This window comes from Cottoperca gobio, chromosome 4 (genome assembly GCF_900634415.1).
Source record: "Cottoperca gobio chromosome 4, fCotGob3.1, whole genome shotgun sequence".
Taxonomy (NCBI): domain Eukaryota; kingdom Metazoa; phylum Chordata; class Actinopteri; order Perciformes; family Bovichtidae; genus Cottoperca; species Cottoperca gobio.
Window position 1 is genome coordinate 20906600 of NC_041358.1, and position 19926 is coordinate 20926525.

Consider the following 19926-nt stretch of genomic DNA (forward strand, 5'->3'; position numbering starts at 1 on the left):
TATTTTTTCACGTCCATTTACTGAACCACACCCTGAAACTGTTTTAGTGAAAGACTCTGGTCTAACACCTTCAGCAAAATGTCTAGACGTGTGTGTGAGTGTGAGTGTGTGATAACCAATGTTGCATTTCTTTGTGTGTGCGTACGGCTGTCAACAGACCCAAATGCATGCAGAAAGCCTGAAAATGGAGTAAAAATAATTGTATATAGACTGGTGTGCAGCAATGCCGGCTTATTGCTTTTAAACGGTTGATTTAACAGTTCTCATCCACATTTTTTAAGGGTTGTGTAAAGCATTTATTATATGACACTATACTGTTGCACAGTGAGTCACAGATCCAGTAAAAACACAACTGCACACATTGTGTCATTGCCTTCCAAAAAGCTTCTTGCGTGTCCTTTTGTTTTACTGTTGTGCAAGAAAACATCTGATATACAGGCTTTTCTAAGAGCACATTTGTTCCTACCCCATTCACTGTATGATGGGCTGCCAGCCTTCAGTTACATCACTATTTGTTCATTTGGGTGCGTTTGACATGGGAAGAAAATGTGACTGTGATGTTTGATTTACTTATGAAATGCAATTTTCCAAGGAAATCCTTTAGGCAGCAAACATCCTTTGGGGAGTGTCTCAACAAAACATGTCAACTGAAATGAAAAATACACCTTTTGGCAGATCACATTAAAGGAAAAAACAACATGAAAAGTCAAGTGAATTTTATTTATATAGCCCTATATCATAAATCAAATTGTTGTCCTCAAAGGGTCTACAATCTGTACGTCAAACAACGCCCTCTGTCTTTAGACCCTCGCTTCGTAAAAGGAAAACAATGGAAGAAACCTCAAGTAGAGCGACAGAGGAGGGATCCCTCTCCCAGGACGGACACACATACAATAGATGTGTGTGTGTACAGAATAACCAACGTAATAGAATTACAGATCTAAATGACAAAATGATACATGGAATGTAAATGTGAAAAAGATGTATGAGCAGCTCTGGGAGGTTGTAACTGGGTACAAATGTACTTTGTACTTAAGTGCTAAGATGCTCACAGTGACAATGCTGATAATATCAAGTAAGACTGATGGGAATGTCATTCATTTTGGAGGTATTTAGTCCTAAACCAAAGTGAATGGGAAAAACTGGCAACCTTGTGGTGTCACTAAAGGGGAAACAAGATGATACAATTCATAATGTGACTCAGTAGCAATTTCCACAGCCATCCATCCGACAGTTAGAGGAGCAGTCTGTGGATAACTGACGTTGACCCATCACAAAGTTGAGAAACTCACTGAAAACCGACTGAACCAGTCGGTGTGGATAACTCAGTCTTACACAGTGTCCATTCAGTGAGAAAGGAGTGGACCCTCCCACACAGTAGGTGAGCACACGATCTTTAGATGATCTAGTCATTGTTGAACTGTCACGGTGTGATGGAAATGAATGATGCCGAAATTCCATTTACAGTCTACAGTCTCTGGTATTGTGCATGCTGGCTAACTGTCATGACTAACAGGACATTTGGAGTAGTATACCTGTCTCCTTCTATGACGAGTCTGTTGTTTTAATCTTTTATATTTACCAGCTCTCTCTTTTTTCCTCTTCTTTTCCCTTTTTTTAATTACATTGACCCTGATTCCTGGTGGGAGATACTTTGAGAGCTATTCTTTCTCAATAGAGTCTGAAATAGCCAGACAGTGTAATGAATGAGTGAACTATTGAACTCAGAACGAGGATGGGACCCAAGCCTGAACAAGGTTCGGTCCAATACTATTACTCATAACAATAATACTAATAATGAATGGTTTGCTTTTGTATCACGGGCACATTTTGAAGGATAAATGGTCTATAATTAAATTAAAATGGATATGGTCATAGTAATAGAATGAGAAAAGAACGGATATTGAACTGTTTGCCATTGTCTATTTACTGTTGCAAAAGAAAAAGGCAACTGTAGTTAGTAGTTATACAGCACATAATTAAGCCCGCTCCCTGGACGGACAGACATGTAATAGATGTGTAAGATGTAAGACAGTTAAATAGTTACTATACTGTTGAAAATCCTTTATTAGGAATAACCCCTTGATATGTACCATCTCAATGATAATATGCAATATAAGTACAATTAGACAAAACATTTAGCAAAAAAAATAACAAGATAATTATACAAAAACAAATGTGACACAAAAAAACACAAAAATAAAAAGCATAAAATGAATCATTTATAAAACATGGTTATAAATGTGTTATCATGAACATAATAAAAGAATGAGACTATCACACATCTGTTGCTTAATACAAATGAAAAAATGTTATGAAGTGTTTGCATGGCTCCTTTCCCGAATTGTTTCCGTTGTTGCTTTTGGCAAAATATCTGACCTGACTGCTGTGTGCACCGCAGGAAGGCGTGTCCTCACTGTCTTAGCTCACTAATATTTAAAGGAGGTCTGAACTTGTATTCTGTCAAACACAACGACACAGCGAACAGAAGATTTCTACTCCAGTCTGCATTGTCTCATTTCTTCTGATACTGAATTGAGTGAGTTTAAACTGTTTCCCTTGTATATATATATATATATATATACAGCCGTTAGGGCTTTGATTTATGACTGTATGTTGTTATCAATACCTAACTCACATTCAAACTTATCTCTTGAGCCGATTGCTCTCAGATTTAATGCCTTAATAATTCACTCAATTCATAGAAAGAGGAGACAAAGAGTCTCTGTAATGCTGCTTGACTGTCTTGTTGACAATAATAATCTTTTCAACCATTTCACGCGTAATTAACAAGAATGTGTTTTTAAAGTCGATCTGTTTCCCGAATTGATTTTCATTCTTTACTCACTTATTATTTATTTGTTTTACATCCCACTATTTGACAGCTAGTCTTTACCTCACATAAATATATAATATATTATAACTCCCAGCAACATGGAGTTTCCACATCTCTATAGTTCATCAAGTGTAGGAAAGCAGCAGGCCTATTATAAAGCAGTAGTGTCAGACTTATGTGAAAGAGACACTTTAAAATAACTTGGCTCATTAAAATGTGATTTAATTCTGACATCATCAGTAAAAGTCCCTCATTGAGGTTAAAAATGAGTGACCTCAAGGCAACGGGTCATGAGTGTAGCTGAGGGATTGATACTGGATCACCATCCTCGATGAATAGCACATTAGTGTGTTTTATGTGCTGCTGCCATCATGGGAGTGAACAACATTTCTTGATCTGCATGTACAGCATGTTGGATGCAGACACCCAGACATGTGACACGGAGCCAGAAGAAGTTAGTTCTGAGTAGTTTGAATGTAACACATCGGATGATAAAGACATGAGAATCTCATAACATTAGCAGGTTCAGCTGTTGGTCGTCTTATCGTCCGCAACATGTCGCTCTCACTGCTGTGCGGCGTGGTGAGAGTTGTGCGTCCTCATCTCACTGTGTTATTTTACAGTGCATTGAAAACATTTCATATTTTATTTAACAGATTTTTGGATGCAGTGAGATTGTTGTTTTGTTGAGCTGTGTGAGTGTGTCTCTTTTGGGGTGTCTGAGATACCATGCAAGCAGACTGTAATGCAATCAAAAGGGGCGCAATTCCACACATTCCCAACCTGTTTCGTATGTGTGGTTTGTGCGGGCACACCCTGCAGTAAACTTTCACAACATTCCAAGTTAAACACATTGAGGGATTTTGCAGTTGAAAATGCATTAGTGACAAGGCATAGAATCACTGTTTCATCTGCTTTATTGAATGCGATTTGGAGTAAACATACTGCATTTTATTCACTGAATATACCGTAGCCTAACATTAACAGCATGTATAGTATAATCCCTCATACTGTAGAGTACAAGGTTATAATCCCTCCTCTCACCTGCAACTGGCCAGACCTGGGACTGTAAACTGAAATTACAATCAGCTGTGTTTGGAATGATGAAATAACATTCAATTGGATTCTTTATATATTCTCAGCCTCCCTGGTAAAGTCTACTCCAAGGTACTGGAAAGGAGGGTTCCCCCGGGTGATACTGTGGGAGGTGCTGCGGGAGTATGGGGTGAGGGGGTCACTTTTGAGGGCCATCCAATCCCTGTACGCCCAAAGCGAGAGTTGTGTCCGAATACTCGGCAGTAAGTCGGACTCGTTCCCAGTGAATGTTGGCCTCCGCCAGGGCTGCGCTTTATCACCAATCCTGTTCGTGATTTTCATGGATAGGATATCGAGGCGTAGTCGTGGAGGAGAGGGGTTGCAGTTCGGTGACCTGAGGATCTCATCGCTGCTCTTTGCAGATGATGTGGTCCTTATGGCATCATCGGTCTGTGACCTTCAACAGTCACTGGATCGGTTCGCAGCCGAGTGTGAAGCGGTTGGGATGAGGATCAGCACCTCAAAATCTGAGGCCATGGCTCTCAGCAGGAAACCGGTGGATTGCCTACTCCGGGTAGGGAATGAGCCATTACCCCAAGTGAAGGAGTTTAAGTACCTCGGGGTCTTGTTTGCGAGTGAGGGGACAATGGAGCGAGAGATTGGCCGGAGAATCGGAGCAGCGGGGGCGGTATTACAGTCACTTTACCGTACTGTTGTGACGAAAAGAGAGCTGAGCCAGAAGGCAAAGCTCTCAATCTACCGGTCGATCTTCGTTCCTACCCTCACCTATGGTCATGAAGGCTGGGTCATGACCGAAAGAACGAGATCACGGGTACAAGCGGCCGAAATGGGTTTTCTCAGACGGGTGGCGTCTCCCTTAGAGATAGGGTGAGAAGCTCAGCCATCCGTGAGAGACTCGGAGTAGAGCCGCTGCTCCTTTACGTTGAAAGGAGCCAGTTGAGGTGGTTCGGGCATCTAGTAAGGATGCCACCTGGGCACCTCCCTAGGGAGGTGTTCCAGGCACGTCCAGCTGGGAGGAGACCCCGGGGAAGACCCAGGACTCGGTGGAGAGATTATATCTCCTCTCTGGCCTGGGAACGCCTCAGGATCCCCCAGTCGGAGCTGGAGGATGTGGCCCGGAGAAGGGAAGATTGGGGTTCCTTACTGGAGCTGCTGCCCCCGCGACCCGATCCCGGATAAGCGGTAGACGATGGATGGATGGATGGATGGATTTATATATTTCAATATGGTTACTGCAGAAAGGCAGTTTTCAATGTGTTATGTTTTACAATGCATTTGAAAGATTTGACGCAAATATATAATGTGATGCAGGCGATGAAGTATGAATGAGAAAATAGTTTATGGAATTTAGAAAATGTGTTATATGTGAAAGCAATGAAAAATGATTTACAGTTCCACATAGACATCCAGTTTCGCTGACTGTGCATGATAGCAATGGTTACTTTGTGCTGCTGTGAGAGAAGAAATGACCTGAAACTAGTAGTTAGCCTGTTCATCAGGTAGTAATGGATTTACTTTATGCACATAGTTTCTTTAAGCTGTTTTTAGCCTTGTATGTTAATGTGACGCACAATCCTGAGCAGCAGGAGGAAGGGGCGTTCTCACCCCTTCTACAGTCTGTCTGTGATTTATCGTTCTCAGTGTCTTAAGTTCAGTGGCATATGAATAAAAAAACTGATTGACAGTCTTGCTATTGCTTCATCAGAGCTTGTTTAAAAACAGTCACTGTTGCTCAGCCTAGGAATGCTTCAGTGATGTTGTAGCATTTTCTTGAAAGCTGCTAGAACGTCAAATCAGAGGGAGTTGAGCAAAGTGTAGGCAAAATAAGTAGATGGAGAGAGTAAGAGGGACATAGAATGAATTCGTCATCATTGTGCCGTGATGTTTTGCAGAATTCTTGTACATTATTGTGACTCTAATCTTTGGTGACAAGGCCTGGTCTTCTAATCTTTATACACAAACATGAAATTTGTTTCATAGCACAGTTGTGAATCAGAGCACGTGCTCACCTCCCCAGACAACTTACCGGATGTTTTCACTGATTTAATAAATCAGATTGTAATTCAACATTAGTGAATCGGCTCCAGATGTGTGCTGATGGTATCACAGAGTAAAATAAGCTTTCCTGCTCAATGCCATGGGGGATAATTATCTGTGTGTAAAAATGAGTTAAAATGAATAATTCAAGATAGTTGTGTAATTTATCAGCAAAAATAGTGATTAAATTAGTTATCCGTACTGCAAGAATACGTTTTTTGTATGCAAATCAGACACAATCAGTTCCTCTTTCTTAAAGGTTACATCAGTTGTTTTGGTCACAAGATAATTTCTGGCGGTCGACAGATAGAAAAATAAAATAACATATTCCAGTGATCCTCAACTAGTGGTAATTAGGGGTGCTTCTGCAGTTGCTTGTTTGTACCTCGAAAGGTTGCAGAATAGATCACCTATTTGGAAAATCAAAATTAGGATTTGATAAAAAACTAAATCCATTTATTCAGTCACATAAACAAACAAAAGGTGTGTGAAAATCAAGTTTTTGAGAAAAAAGAAAATATGTTTTTAGTTTAAGAGTAGGGGTGTTAACCCCTAAGGAAGAAGACAACCTTTTGAACTGCACTCATACAAATGGTGCATAATTAATAGAAAGCCTTCAATTTCCTCATTGTGTTTACCTTTTTCTCAGGATGCCTGTAGAGACGCGATCAATCAGAAATACATCTGCAGTGGGTCGGTTTCCATCGGTCACTCTTGGAATTTGGGAAGACGAAGAAGATGAAGAAAAGGAAGAGCTAGAGGAAGACAATCCTGTGAAACAAAATGCATGCCAGAGCTGGCTACGTAAGGTCTGCCCGTGCTGCTGTCCCCAGCCGAATGAAGATGACATTAAAGAGACTTTGGTCCTAGTGAGTGATGATCTGGATAAGGAGGAAGGGAATGCAGTGAAGCCGGAAATTGGTGAAAGCGAACTTGATGGTAACTGCGAGCTCACAATTGTGATATTTATCAAACAAAGTAAATGCCAGCCAGAGATAGACTTCACACTCATATATTTGTTCTTGTTTTCACAGAACTCCTTCTGAAAGTGCGATCAATAGACCTGCTGAAAAGCAAATCAGGGGAGAACCGCACAGAGCACCACACAAACCTCTACCAAAGTGATGACTTCATTCTTCGCAGAGGACAGAATTTCCAGATGTGGATCACCCTGTCTCGACCCTTTAGCCCCAACACTGACAAACTTCACCTCGAACTGAAAACAGGTTAGTCTGAGTCCTAAACAGAATCAGTGGCGTGCTTGCTCATTGAGGATTTGAACACTGCAGTTCATTTCTACGACCCATAAAGTGTTATTATGTTTATGGTTCTAAATATGCATACGAATAACGGTATAAAGATAGAGACGTCCACAACAACCAAACCATTCAGCCATGCTCATTCATTCTAATTCAATGGATATGAATTTCCATCACTGGCTTCTGATCTTAAGAGGCCAAGTGTGAAACTGGATGGACGCAGTTCAGCCTGACCGTCTGGGAAACCCTGTGCACATGGTAATTAACACTTCCCTCTTTAGGCAGTCACAGGAAATAATGTACCATCAAGAAGTTTGTGTTTTAAACTGTGTGTGTGGAGTACTTAGATATTGTTGCATTTTGTAGAAGATAGATCGATTAGGAGGGAGAGAGAGAGAGAGAGAGAGAGAGAGAGAGAGAGAGAGAGAGAGAGAGAGAGAGGGAGAGAGAGAGAGAGAGAGAGAGAGAGAGAGAGAGACAGAGAGAGAGAGAGAGAGAGAGAGAGAGGGGAGAGAGAGAGAGAGAGAGAGGAAAAGAGAGGAGATTTTTGGTTACTATTGCTATGGTAACAGTTGTGGTTGCTATGCTTCAGGGGGAGAGTTTTACAGATGCCGAGTCCTCAGACCTGCGCTAACTAAAAATCCAGTCTGCTGAGAATTTACCATCAATGAACACCAACTGCCTCCGTTTCTGTTCTATCTCTCTCTGTGTTGAGTGAAGACGCAGACCAATATAGATCCTACAATTATAGCTATAACACAAGTGAGGCTTGAAGGGGAGAATTACAATGTGTCTTTTACAGAGCGACTGTGCATCCCTATTATACCTTACATGCATTGCTCGACACTGAGCATGTTTTAAAGGATGTAATAAAGTAATCAAAATAATGGCAGTATTTCTTTTTCCAAACTATAACATATGTTTCCTTGATTGGGAAAAATATATTATTGCAACCTATTAAGTGTGATGTAATAACAAGAAATACACCACTCATCTCAAATAATCATCCATCAATAGTACTGTATCTGCCGTTCCAGCAATAAGCAGGAGGAAAATGCAAAATGCCAGTTTTTAGACTTTTGAAAATCATGCCACCACTCATTAAATGGTGGATATTTAATTTCAAAACGGTTTAATGGGAAGGTGCCATCCCTCTGGATATATCTGAGTTGAAACCTTGCCTACAGTACCATGTGCTTAGTTCAAACACTGTATTCTGATACGCAAGCCCCACAACATGATGCAAATCTCTGCCCAATCTGAAACGACATGAGTGTTGTTGTTGTTTTTTTAATTCAAGTGAAAGTCAATGACAGGTAAATACTCTGACAGTCATGATTAGAGGAGCATTTCAAAGTCTGAAGCCCTCCTAACGGCTCAGAGGGGCTGCAAACATCTCACAAAATGAAAGTGTGGGAGATTGAACACTGCTCTTCGTAGAGTTTGTCTTGTTGCAGGGGTGAAAATTTAAAGTTGTTCCCGACGGGGTCAAGGCTCTGATTTCAGTAGAAACATACCCTGGGAGCATGAGTTACCATTTCAGGGGCAGGAGCAGTAACTTCCTGGCTGTAGCTATATATTTACTGAACAAATATGACAATGGCATCAAACCTGTCTTCTAACTTGATGCAAGAAAGCTTGTTTCCCAAAATGTAAAAGTATTGCTTTTAAGTAGGAAGCCTGCTGAAGCCCCCCAGCGTTGTCACCCATGCGCTGGCAGCCCTGCTGTGCAAACAGGCTCCATTCAAATTATGAAACATTCCACGCAGTTCTGAACGCGACCTCTGGGTTCCTCCCTTTGTGTGTGTGAATGTGCTCAGTAAAGTTCATGGAGATTTGGCTCTTATTTAGTTTGCAGAAAGGATAACAAGTCGTGTGCAGTGGTTTATATGTTTCACAATAGTTGTTTCATGAATTTCTTTGAAGGCAGGTTCAGATTCATAATGTCACAGGAAACCAAACAAAATATAAATCTCACGCTGAAATTGCAGCCTTAAGACATTTGTAAACATGAAAAAAAGATGGAAAAGAAGTCACACCCACTGAGGATATAGGAAAAAAAATCAGGGAGTGTGTGTGTGCCCTTGTGCTTGTGCATGTGCATGTGTACATCTTGTCAGGACAGTACATCTGGATTCTTTCCAATATTCCTGCTAAGACATACTCCAGACGGTGGGAATGTAGGTGTGGTTAAGATTGATAAGAAGTAGAATAATACATTGAATTGATATAGCGCTTTTCTAGATACACCAAGAAACAGCACAGTGATGGAAGTGTAGGGTGCTTTTGCTTCTGTTTGGTAATGGCATGAACAATAGTTTACACATGCTTTATTTACATGTGTTCTTTAACCTTCTCAGGGCCACTGCCAACAGTGTCAAAAGGAACACATGTAATCATCCCTTTGGTGGAGGAGTTGGAGGACGATCGTTGGGAAGCCACCATTGTGAAACAGGATGACAAAAGGATAAAGCTGTCAGTGAATTCTCACCCCACGGCAGTCATTGGCCGATATCAAATCACAGTGGAAACAAATTCTGCAAATGGTCAGGCTGTCTCCACACATGACCCTGACAATGACATCTTCCTGTTGTTCAACCCCTGGTGTGAAGGTAAACAAAGGATTAACAAAAGCTTATGTATGGTTCATATACTACAAGGTATGGTAAAAATAACAGAAACACCAGAAAAGATGTAAGGGGGGGGTGGTAGTCTAGTAGTCAAGTGGTTAGTCTTCCAAATACAACACCAGAAGGTTGTGAGATCCATACCAGGGGCTGCCACCATTGTGCCCCTGAGCAAGGCACTTAACCCCAAGTCCCTGTAGTTAGTTCACTGTTGCTATAACGTCTGCTAAATGACATGTAATGTAATATAAAATGTAAATTATTAAGCTTTAGATTAACTTATTGGTAGATTTTGTTATACGGGCAGAGCCTAGTACTCTGTTTTCAGTCTTTATGCTATGCTATGCTATGCTATGCTATGCTATGCTATGCTATGCTATGCTATGCTATGCTATGCTAAGTGGCTTATGGCTTTAGCCATATATTTATAGTGACATCTTCTCATCTAACTCTCAATGAGAAAGCAAATAGGTGTATGTTCCAAATATGTCTATCTATTCCTTGAAGAATAGTCTGCAGCTACTTGCATACGACTGAACCCATCAGCCTAAAATCGTCAATAATCTAAAAACAGCCTCTCTGAGATCTGCACTCTACTCAGTGCTTTTCATCTATTTTAAATTTAAATGGCCAAAAACTCCCATAAAACTGTGGTAAGAAATAAGAAAAAATCAAAAGTTGTTATTTCCTATTTTAAAAATGTTCTTACTTCTCTGTCAGATGACGCCGTGTTCATGGATGCTGAAGACGAGAGGCAGGAATATATCATGAATGATATCGGACGAATCTACTATGGCACACAGAATCAAATTGGAGTGCGGACATGGAACTATGGACAGGTGAGTGGGTTGTGTGAGCTGTCAGAGTTTGGTGAATAGACAGAGCAGTAGGAACTGACCCTCTCTGCACCCTCTTCCCTTGTGTTTTCTCTATTTTTGGTTTCAGTTTGATGATGGGATTCTTGCTGCTTGTATCTTTATCCTGGAAAAGAGTGGAACTCCTCCGTCTGGTTGGGGAGACCCGATCAATGTGGTTCGAATCATCTCAGCCATGGTGAGGCTGTGCTTACTATTTTTTTATTTAAAAAATGTTTTCACCTCATCTACTGACCTATATATTTATCTTGATAATTAGCTCAGTCCATGTTAAATCACATGTGGCCATAATAACAGTTTCCACACATCACAGCAATGATTCAGCAGGATACCTGAAGCATATCTAAGCTGACAGATGTTTCTCATTTTTGAAAACTAGAGCAAAATGGTACATGTAGACAGAAAAGTCTTTGAAACACTCAAATCTAAACTGTTACTTTATTCATGTTCCTGACAGAGAAGGAAGCCTGGTCTTGTTCAGCAAGGGCAGGTTTTCTATTCGTCTGGGAACTGAGTTTATAACTTCAGAAACCCCCCACTGTCTTCATTTATCCAGATCAACTCCCCTGACGACAGTGGTGTTTTGGAGGGAGACTGGTCAGGAGACTATTCAGCTGGAACTAGTCCAACATATTGGAGTGGAAGTGTGGAAATCCTGAAGGAATACCATAAAAACAACGGAGACCCTGTTAAGTATGGCCAGTGCTGGATCTTTGCTGGCGTATTCAATACAGGTTAGCTGATAGTTTTTATTTTCTTATCACATTTTACGAAACCTGTGCTTGTGTAGGTTCACACAGATATTGACCACTGATGCTATATCCGTCTGTCTTTTAAGTTTTACGGTGTTTAGGCATTCCCAGTCGAACTGTGACCAACTTCAGTTCAGCTCATGACACAGACGTCTCATTGACAACAGACGTATACCTGGACGAGAACCTGGAGCCTATAGATACCCTCAACACCGACTCTATCTGGTATGTCCTGTCATCATCGTTGTGATGCTGCCTCATCATGGCATGTCTGTTGTTTAAAGCAGCAGTTGGTAACTTTATTAAAAATATATTTATTTGTCATATTTGCTGAAACTTGAAACTTTGTCACTATCTCCTGACATTAGTGTATGAGACAGATAATCTGTTTCTCTGCCTCCCCCCAGTGCTCCTAATGGCATTTACAAGAGTCCACAAGCAAAACAGTTCAGTTAAATATGTTTCTGAAAACATTTGAGGCGAGAAATAGATAATCTTGATTTATATTTGATCATCGCTACGTAGTTTGATAGTTTGAACGGAGTTCGCGAGCAGTGATTGACACTGCTTTAAAGACTCCTCGGCTCTGATTGGTTGTCTTGCAAAAAACAGTTTCAGCAAATACGACAAAAGGTTATTTTTAATAAAGTTACCAACTCTAGCTTTAAAAAGCCTGACCTTAGATTCTTTCCCTGAAGGAACTTCCATGTGTGGAACGATTGCTGGATGGCTCGTCCAGACTTGCCTACAGGCAATGGAGGCTGGCAAGCTGTCGACGCCACACCTCAGGAAAGCAGCCAGGGCACCTACCGCTGTGGTCCTGCTTCTCTTACTGCAGTTCGCAATGGTCAGGTCTTCCTCAAATATGACTGTCCGTTTGTTTTCGCCGAGGTTTGTGGAATATATAGTTAACTTTGAAGGACCAGTGTGTAGGATTTAGGAAGATGTATCGGCAGAAATGGAGTTTTCGTTAGCTTAAAATGAGCCCTTCATCTCTACATAGGGAGCGGGTCCTTTTTCCACGGAGTCTGCGATGTTGCACCTCGCACCACCATGTTTGTACAGTAGCCCAGAACGGACAAATCAAACACTGGCTTGAAAGAGTTTTTATGTTACCTAAAGGCCATTGTATGTTCTCCAACAGGTTTGGAAAGAGAGGGGTATTAAGTTGCAATCTGCAACCTCACAGCCAAATGTCACTAAATCCTACACACTGGACCTATAAGAGCAGTTCAGACATTCTGTATTGTACTTCCATAAAGTTGAAGTTTTTCCTTACATACTTGACCTACAGGAGTGAACATCTGATCTTTCAGTTGTTGTGTTGACAGATTATGCGTGTACTGTGTACTAATCATGAGCCATATGGTTTACAAAACGTTTCCCATCTGTTCAGAGCTTTATTTTCTAACTCTCTGTCTCTCTTGCTCTGCGCACTTTCAGGTGAATAGTGATAAAATCTACTGGCAGAGGAATGTAGATGGGACCTTCAGTCAAATATATAGTGAGAAAAAGATAATGGGCCACTTCATCAGCACCAAAGCTGTTGGCAGTGATGAACGCAATGACATCACACATCTTTACAAACACTCCGAAGGTATCAACAAACAAAATGCACACATTGAAATGCTCATTTAATAGAGATCACAATAAATCAGTGTATGGCATATAAATCCCCTGTCAAAAATGCTTTGTCCAAGGTAGTAATAATGCATTGTTTATTGAATGAACTCTACATTTACAGGCACAGATCAGGAACGCATTGCTGTAGAGACAGCATGTAGCTATGGCTCCAAATCAGAGGCCTATACCTCTCCCACGGTGGAGGATGTCTCTGTAGAAGTGACCATGGATGGTGAAGGTCCTCAAATGGGAAAAGATGCAGAGCTGACCATCACATTGCAAAACAGCAGCTCAGAGCAACGCACCCTCGTCTTGCACGGTCAGGTGGCAGTTATGTACTATACCGGTGTCCACAAGGCCACAGTCAGAAAGGACACGACAGACGTGACCTTGGAGCCCAACGAGGGTGAGTGGAGCTTCTTAGTCAGGGTGGGTTGCAGTTTTTGGCCCCCAGGGTTCTTACAAGCGTCAACAGAGGGGTTTTTCTCACAATCCATTTTTTTTTTTAAGTGATCTGTGCTTTGATTTCAGCAACAATGTCCCTTCCTGCTTATAGGAAGAGTTTGGCATTCTGGGAAATATGATTATTCCCTTTCTTGCTGAGAGTTAGACGAGAAGATTAATATCACCCTCATGTCTGTTTGTTTAATATGAAGCTACAGCCAGCAGCTGGTTAGCTTAGCATAGCACATAGACTGGAAACATCACCCACTAGACCTCTAGAGTTAAGTCATTTATACTTTACTGCTTCCAACCAAGAAACAATACAGCACATAAATCTTTTGTACGCTTCAGTACACTTCTCCGGACAGATATGAGAGTCGGTATTCTCATCTAACTCTCCGCAAGAAAGACAAAATATCAAATTATTGATTTGACCATTTTACTCAAACACAACACTATAAAGCTAAAAAAAACTACAACGTACTTTTCCTTCTTCTATCTACAGTAAAGTCTTTAGAGTGGACCTTGGATTTCATGGACTACAAGGACCAGCTGGTGGACCAGGCTGCCCTGATGCTGACGCTGTCAGGCAGGGTCAAAGAAACACAGCAGGTCCTGGCCACTCAGTTCAGTTTCCGGCTCAGGACCCCAAACCTCATCTTAAAGGTAAGCTCAACATTCATCAGGAAAATTGTACGGGTAATAAAATGTTAATATAAATTCTGATCTGATTTTGTTTTCTTTCTTTGCTGTTCTCTCACACAGCCAATCGGGAAGGCGGTGGTGGGAGAGAAGATGGCAGTAGAGATTTCATTTACTAACCCATTACCACAGGTGTTGAAAGCTGTGATATTCCACGTGGAAGGACTGGGCCTCCTAACTGCTCAAAAGATTCAATATGGGTGAGAAGGGAAAATATACCTTGTATTGTGCTCAGCTTTTCTTTAACTACCTTGTCTATCTTTCTCTTTTGTGATTGCCACTGTCATTTCCTGTCCTACCATCAGAGATATTGGCAGTCGTGCCACCGTGTCTCTGACTGAGCACTTCGTCCCCACCCTGGCTGGACCAAGGAAATTACTGGCTTCATTGGACTGCAAGCAGCTCACACAGGTTCATGGTGTGACCGACATCACTGTGGAAAAAGAAAGGAACGGCACTCTATAGCGAACACTTTGACACTGAATGTTTCTTAGACAGCTATTTTTTCACTGTCATTTATATGGAAAGTTATTGTTTAAATTTACAAAAGTAATTTATTTCGCGTGAGAATTTCAAAATGACCACAAAGAGACAACCAATGATGAAATATTAAAGAAAGATTTGGTGTTGGTGGGATAAAAACTTTTATATTCTATTTAAACCAGTATTATCTTATACCAAGGTCATTGCATGTGTATGTAGTCCCACAGTTGTTGCAGAGGTTGTACAGCTTAAATTAAAGAAGTTAATCTTTTTTAAAGACAGGCTCTACATTGAGATCATTTTTATTATTTATAAATATGATATATATTTTTCTTTGCTTTGCCATGTGTTGACAGTAAGAATTGTTTTATGCATTATATCCAAATAGTGCTGCAAATGCTCTTGTATTATTTAAACGAAAGATGCTAAATGTATCCTGCAGACTGGTGATTTATTGTGCATTACATAACTATTTGTTTCTGGTTGCCAAAGATTGTTCGAGGACAAATAACAAAACAATAAGAAGGTACTGTAAAGATATGAGGGGTTCAAATGCTGCATTTCAGTGTGGTGGTTTGGTTCTCTAACTGTCCGGGGAGGGTGGACAAGAAGTGGATACCGAGCATAGTGGGCCACCACGGTGAGAAGACCGTCTGCTGACCATAAAACATGGAGCAGAGTAGGTGTGTCACGCACCCGTATAGAAAGGCTGTTCCCTCCCCGCTCACAAAATCCACACTGAATTAAACAGATAATTATTTATTACTCCAACACAATCAAGTTAACCTCAAGTGATATAACTAAGGCCAAAACAACACACAAAATAATCCATCAGCCCAGAAGTGCTGGCTAATGCTGCATTCACGTAATCCTCGGTCCCATTTGATGACGCTACAAAGATGTGTTGTTTTGTAAAGCTTGGAGCGTTCAAACAACACGTTACTATGCTTCTATTGTTTTTATCAGTGATTTTGTCCTACACTTGTTACCGCACCAGCACTAAAATATTGCTTTACCTGACTCGTTAATGCTAATGTATGTATGTCACTCAAGGTGTCAACTAACGGTTACAATCTAAAATGATATTACAAATTACATGTGAGCAAAAATGTGGGCATCAAAGTCACAAGCAGCTGAAATGTATTCAAGGTGAAGTTGAAGTAGCTTTGTTGGGTGGACCAGAAAGGAAAGCATTACAATAGTCGAGTGTACACTCTGGCCAATATCTTTCAAGTGATAAATTGTTTTGGTCACTTGTGGATGTGGAGATCAAAAGTTCAATTTGATTCTAGGATGAAACCTAGGTTTTTTTTGCCTAGTGCTTGTGAAGTTAATGTTAATGCCATTTTAGATTACCTTTACAACCAGACAGACAGTGGAGGGTTTCCACAGGGAATCTCATGCCGCATTCACAGGTGGAATCTGGGAGCGCTCATCTCAGATTGTCCTATTCTGTATCCACTTCAGAAGTGGTTAAGATGGGAAACAAAGTCAGTGTCCAAAAATGATTGCATTTGTTTGACTGCTTTTGGTTATTACCTAAAAGTGTCAGGGCTAAAGAGATGCAGTGCAGTTTCATCATAAAGGTACAAACAGTAACACTCCAACAATATGAAAACAAGGAGACAAACTAGTCACACACAAATTGGTGTCACTGACAGGTCAAAAATATTTCCTATCTAGCTTCCTCTGCCATTTTCTTTTGTATACACCCAATTTCCTCCCAGATACACTGCACAAGCTGTCAGCATTTTTTGTTTCACAGTTTTTGACAAGCAAGTTTTTGGCATTCAATTTGTTTTTCTTACTCTGCAGTGTGAAATGTCATATTCTCTTTTTTCACAAACAATATAAACAGAGAGGTAGAAGCACAGTTAATTACTCCACCAGCAGCAGCAGCCACAGTTGTGTTTGCCTGCTGGCATGTTTACAATGGTGGGTTCACATATGAGAAGATGCTTTCCAAAACTATAATGGTGTCAAATAAAAGTGTGTGCCACCTTTTTCCAAGCCAGCCACCAGCCAGCAAAGTATTTTTTTACATAAAAAGTTACTTTCTTTCTCGATAATTTGCTGTGCTAAGATAAATGGGCATCTATGTGAGTAAAGAAGACTTTAACAGCATACCTTCATGTTTGTCGAAAAACGAATTCAGCTGGAAAGGTGCAATCAAGATCATTAATGATGCTCTGTGTGAGCCAGCATGCACAAAACCAGTGATCTGGTACTGAGGGACAGAAATGGAACACAACTATTAATTGAGTTACATTGTGCAGGTGTTTCTGGTGCACCTGTTTCACAGATCAAACTGTGAAACAGGTGCACCAGAAACACCTGCACAATGTAACTCAATGCTGTACACAGCAACTTCAGCAAATATTAAAATGATCATTTGTACATCAGTTATTCTCCCAGTGTTACTTTAGATTTTAAATAGGCACGCGAGAAGTTTTCTTCTAGAATTCAAGGTACCACAGGGTGAGTTATGGATACACAAATGGTCATTTTGTGGGTAAAGTATTTATTTAAAGTGTTTTTAGTTGAGACTACCTCACGTGTGTTTAGTATGTTTTGCTGTTGTATATTAAAATCAGTCACATTACTTACAGGCAATAGAGGAGCAAATGCACGACAACAACTATATTGGTCATAAAGCTGAAGCAACACATGTCAGACAGCGTCAACAATAAAAATGATTCTTCTTCTATTAGTTTCACAGGGATTCTTTTACAGGATTATTGTAATGCTTAGTGCACATGTGTTTCTATGTTCTGCTCCGCTTAATAGGGCGCATACTGTACAAAAGCGTATAATGTGGTATTTCTTCTTCCGTGGTATCATTCACAAATCAAGAGGGCATAAATGTGTATATGCATGAAGGCTTACTGTAGACCCGTACGACACTGGAACCGGCTAATAGCCGTGTCATTAGACTTTATAGAGTCGTCCTCTCTAGACATGTGAGGAGAACACAATTTGTTTTCTTGATTTATTATATTTTTTAGGTGTTCCTGATACTTTATACGAATTCCTGACTGGATTCCATCTGTTAATATGTGTCACCGATATTTCACTTCAGGCAACACAAGAGAAGAAGCAAGAAACTAGAAGCTTCAAAGATAAAAGCAAATGTGCTGCATATCATTAAACTAAAAGCACTCAGAGAATAAATGTCTTCTGCAAGGCTTCAGAATCCTCCAAATGTATTATTTGAATTAAGAGAATGTAAAGATCTATATTAAATATACATAAAGAAAGACATTACAGCTTGATCTTTGTACAAGGATGAATGGATATATTTCTGACTCATGACGTGCACACCGCTGACCTAAAGATGTCCGAGCAAAAGCTAACATGTGTTTGCAAGGCAAGCACAATATTTACATAATTTGGTGGTTAATTAAAGAATGTATTTAGGTGTGAACACTTGACAGAGCACTAAGAAAAAACACGAACATTGTGCAGTGTTTTTTTATTCCCTTTAAAATGCCTGCGCACATTTGTACTATGTTGTTTATCCTGTACACACGACATCTATTGCACGTCTGTCCGTCCTGGGAGAGGGATCCCTCCTCAGTTGCTCTCCCTGAGGTTTCTTCCATTGTTCCCCCTTTAATTATGGGGTTTCTTTTAGGAAGTTTTTCCTTGTGAGATGCGAGGGTCTAAGGACAGAGGGTGTCGTAACCTGTACAGTCTGTAAAGCACACTGAGACAAATGTATAATTTGTGATATTGGGCTATACAAATAAATGTGATTTGATTTGATTTGATCCCTGCTCATGACCACTGAGTTATTGTTATTTAGAATCATTTCACACCAAAAAATAACAAGTTATATTCTGTCTCATATAGTCGTCTTGTGGTCTCCCAGGAAATTCCATTGAAATCTGTTGAGTAGTTTTTGAGGCAGATACCTCTTCTGAGCAGAGTTAATTAAGCTCTCAAGTCTGACACGCATAGTTGTGCTGATTAATGTGAGTGGCTTCCCCTGGTTTGAGTTTAGTGTTTTACATAATGAATAACAATTTAGAACTGCTGTTTCGAAAACTTAAAGCAGCCTAGTTTTCCATTTGTTACGTGATAGAAATGAAGTTAATTAGGTAGCTTGGGTTTGGGAGTGGGGCCACGCCTCAATCACACTTCTAATCACCTGTTAAGCCAAGTTATAGCCGGTCAAAACACATCCCTTCATCCTCTCATCCCTTCTCCCGTTATTCCTTCTTATTCCATCTGGTGCATACCTCTCCCATGTGTCATTCTAGGTATTTAGATCGGGCAGAACACCGTCGGAGACTGAACCCTCACACTGAGTCTCGCTCTGCCTGGACTTCAGTACGTCTTCTAGGAGCAGCCAAACAGACGACAGTCCCTTATCCTGCTTCTTCTCTTGTTCGTTCTGCTCGCCTGTTTGAATCTCTCGAGATCAGTTTTGTAGGCAATAACATTCAGTAAGTTCAAACCAATTTATTATTGAGCAATTAATGTGTCAATTATTTTTGGATCACACAATTTGTATAAAATGTCAGAAAATAGTGAAAAGGACTTTTTTCAAATTGTTTATTTTGTTTAGCCAAAATATATTGGCTGAACAATATTTATTATTGAGCACTTAATGTGTCAATTATTGTTGGATTTAACAGTTTGTATGAAGATTTTCAAATGGTTTGTTTTGTTGAGCCAAATATATTGGCTTTGGTTGTATATATATATAGTATATATATACAGTATATATATATATATAAAATTATAAATTACAAATAAATAATAAAATAAAATAAAATAGATACATTTTCTGTCAATTGACTGAGCAATTAATTGACTTCTACACTACAAATCCCTTTATCAGTCTAAAGCTACCTGCACATACTGAGACACTTTCAGCATTTTTAAGCTTCTTGGCCAGCTGTAATCTGATTGGACGTGCAGCAGCTAAAGTTACATTGTGTTGCCAAAACATTCAGTATCACTGCTCACTCCATTAGAACATTACTGTGATCTGGCACTAAGTAAGTCTGGCGATGTTCACGTGTAGACAGCCTTGGAAATCTTCAGTGAACCCTACATGTGACAAGTGAGCGACATGTTGTTGCGTTAAAGGAATTTGTATACGGTCTGTTCTTCTTTTTATTTTATTTAAAGTGTGTGCCTTCTCTGTCATAATATAGATAAGGTAAACAAACGCCCACAGTATGATATTTCTTTACTTTGTGCTTTTGCTCATTCTCAGAGCAG

General features: G+C 40.1%; 1 protein-coding gene across 1 annotated transcript; it reads left to right on the top strand.

Moving 5' to 3' along the window:
* The first annotated feature begins 2470 nt into the window (after positions 1–2470).
* LOC115007126 (protein-glutamine gamma-glutamyltransferase K-like) lies at positions 2471–14975 on the top strand. The gene is made up of 14 exons (XM_029429832.1): positions 2471–2539; positions 6579–6868; positions 6964–7155; positions 9549–9800; positions 10536–10654; positions 10761–10868; positions 11247–11424; positions 11529–11667; positions 12141–12333; positions 12886–13039; positions 13187–13471; positions 14015–14175; positions 14275–14411; positions 14517–14975. The coding sequence occupies exons 2-14, from the start codon at positions 6580–6582 to the stop codon at positions 14674–14676; spliced, it is 2367 nt and encodes a 788-aa protein (XP_029285692.1). The 5' UTR covers positions 2471–2539; position 6579; the 3' UTR covers positions 14677–14975.
* Positions 14976–19926: the final 4951 nt, after the last annotated feature.

Bases quoted from the DNA above. Each gene is read 5' to 3' on its own strand.
- LOC115007126 (XM_029429832.1), top strand. From the start codon at position 6,580: ATGCCTGTAGAGACGCGATCAATCAGAAATACATCTGCAGTGGGTCGG. The intron at 11,668-12,140 runs GTATGTCCTGTC...CTTTCCCTGAAG, and splicing joins CTCAACACCGACTCTATCTG to GAACTTCCATGTGTGGAACG. The intron at 13,472-14,014 runs GTGAGTGGAGCT...TTCTATCTACAG, and splicing joins GACCTTGGAGCCCAACGAGG to TAAAGTCTTTAGAGTGGACC.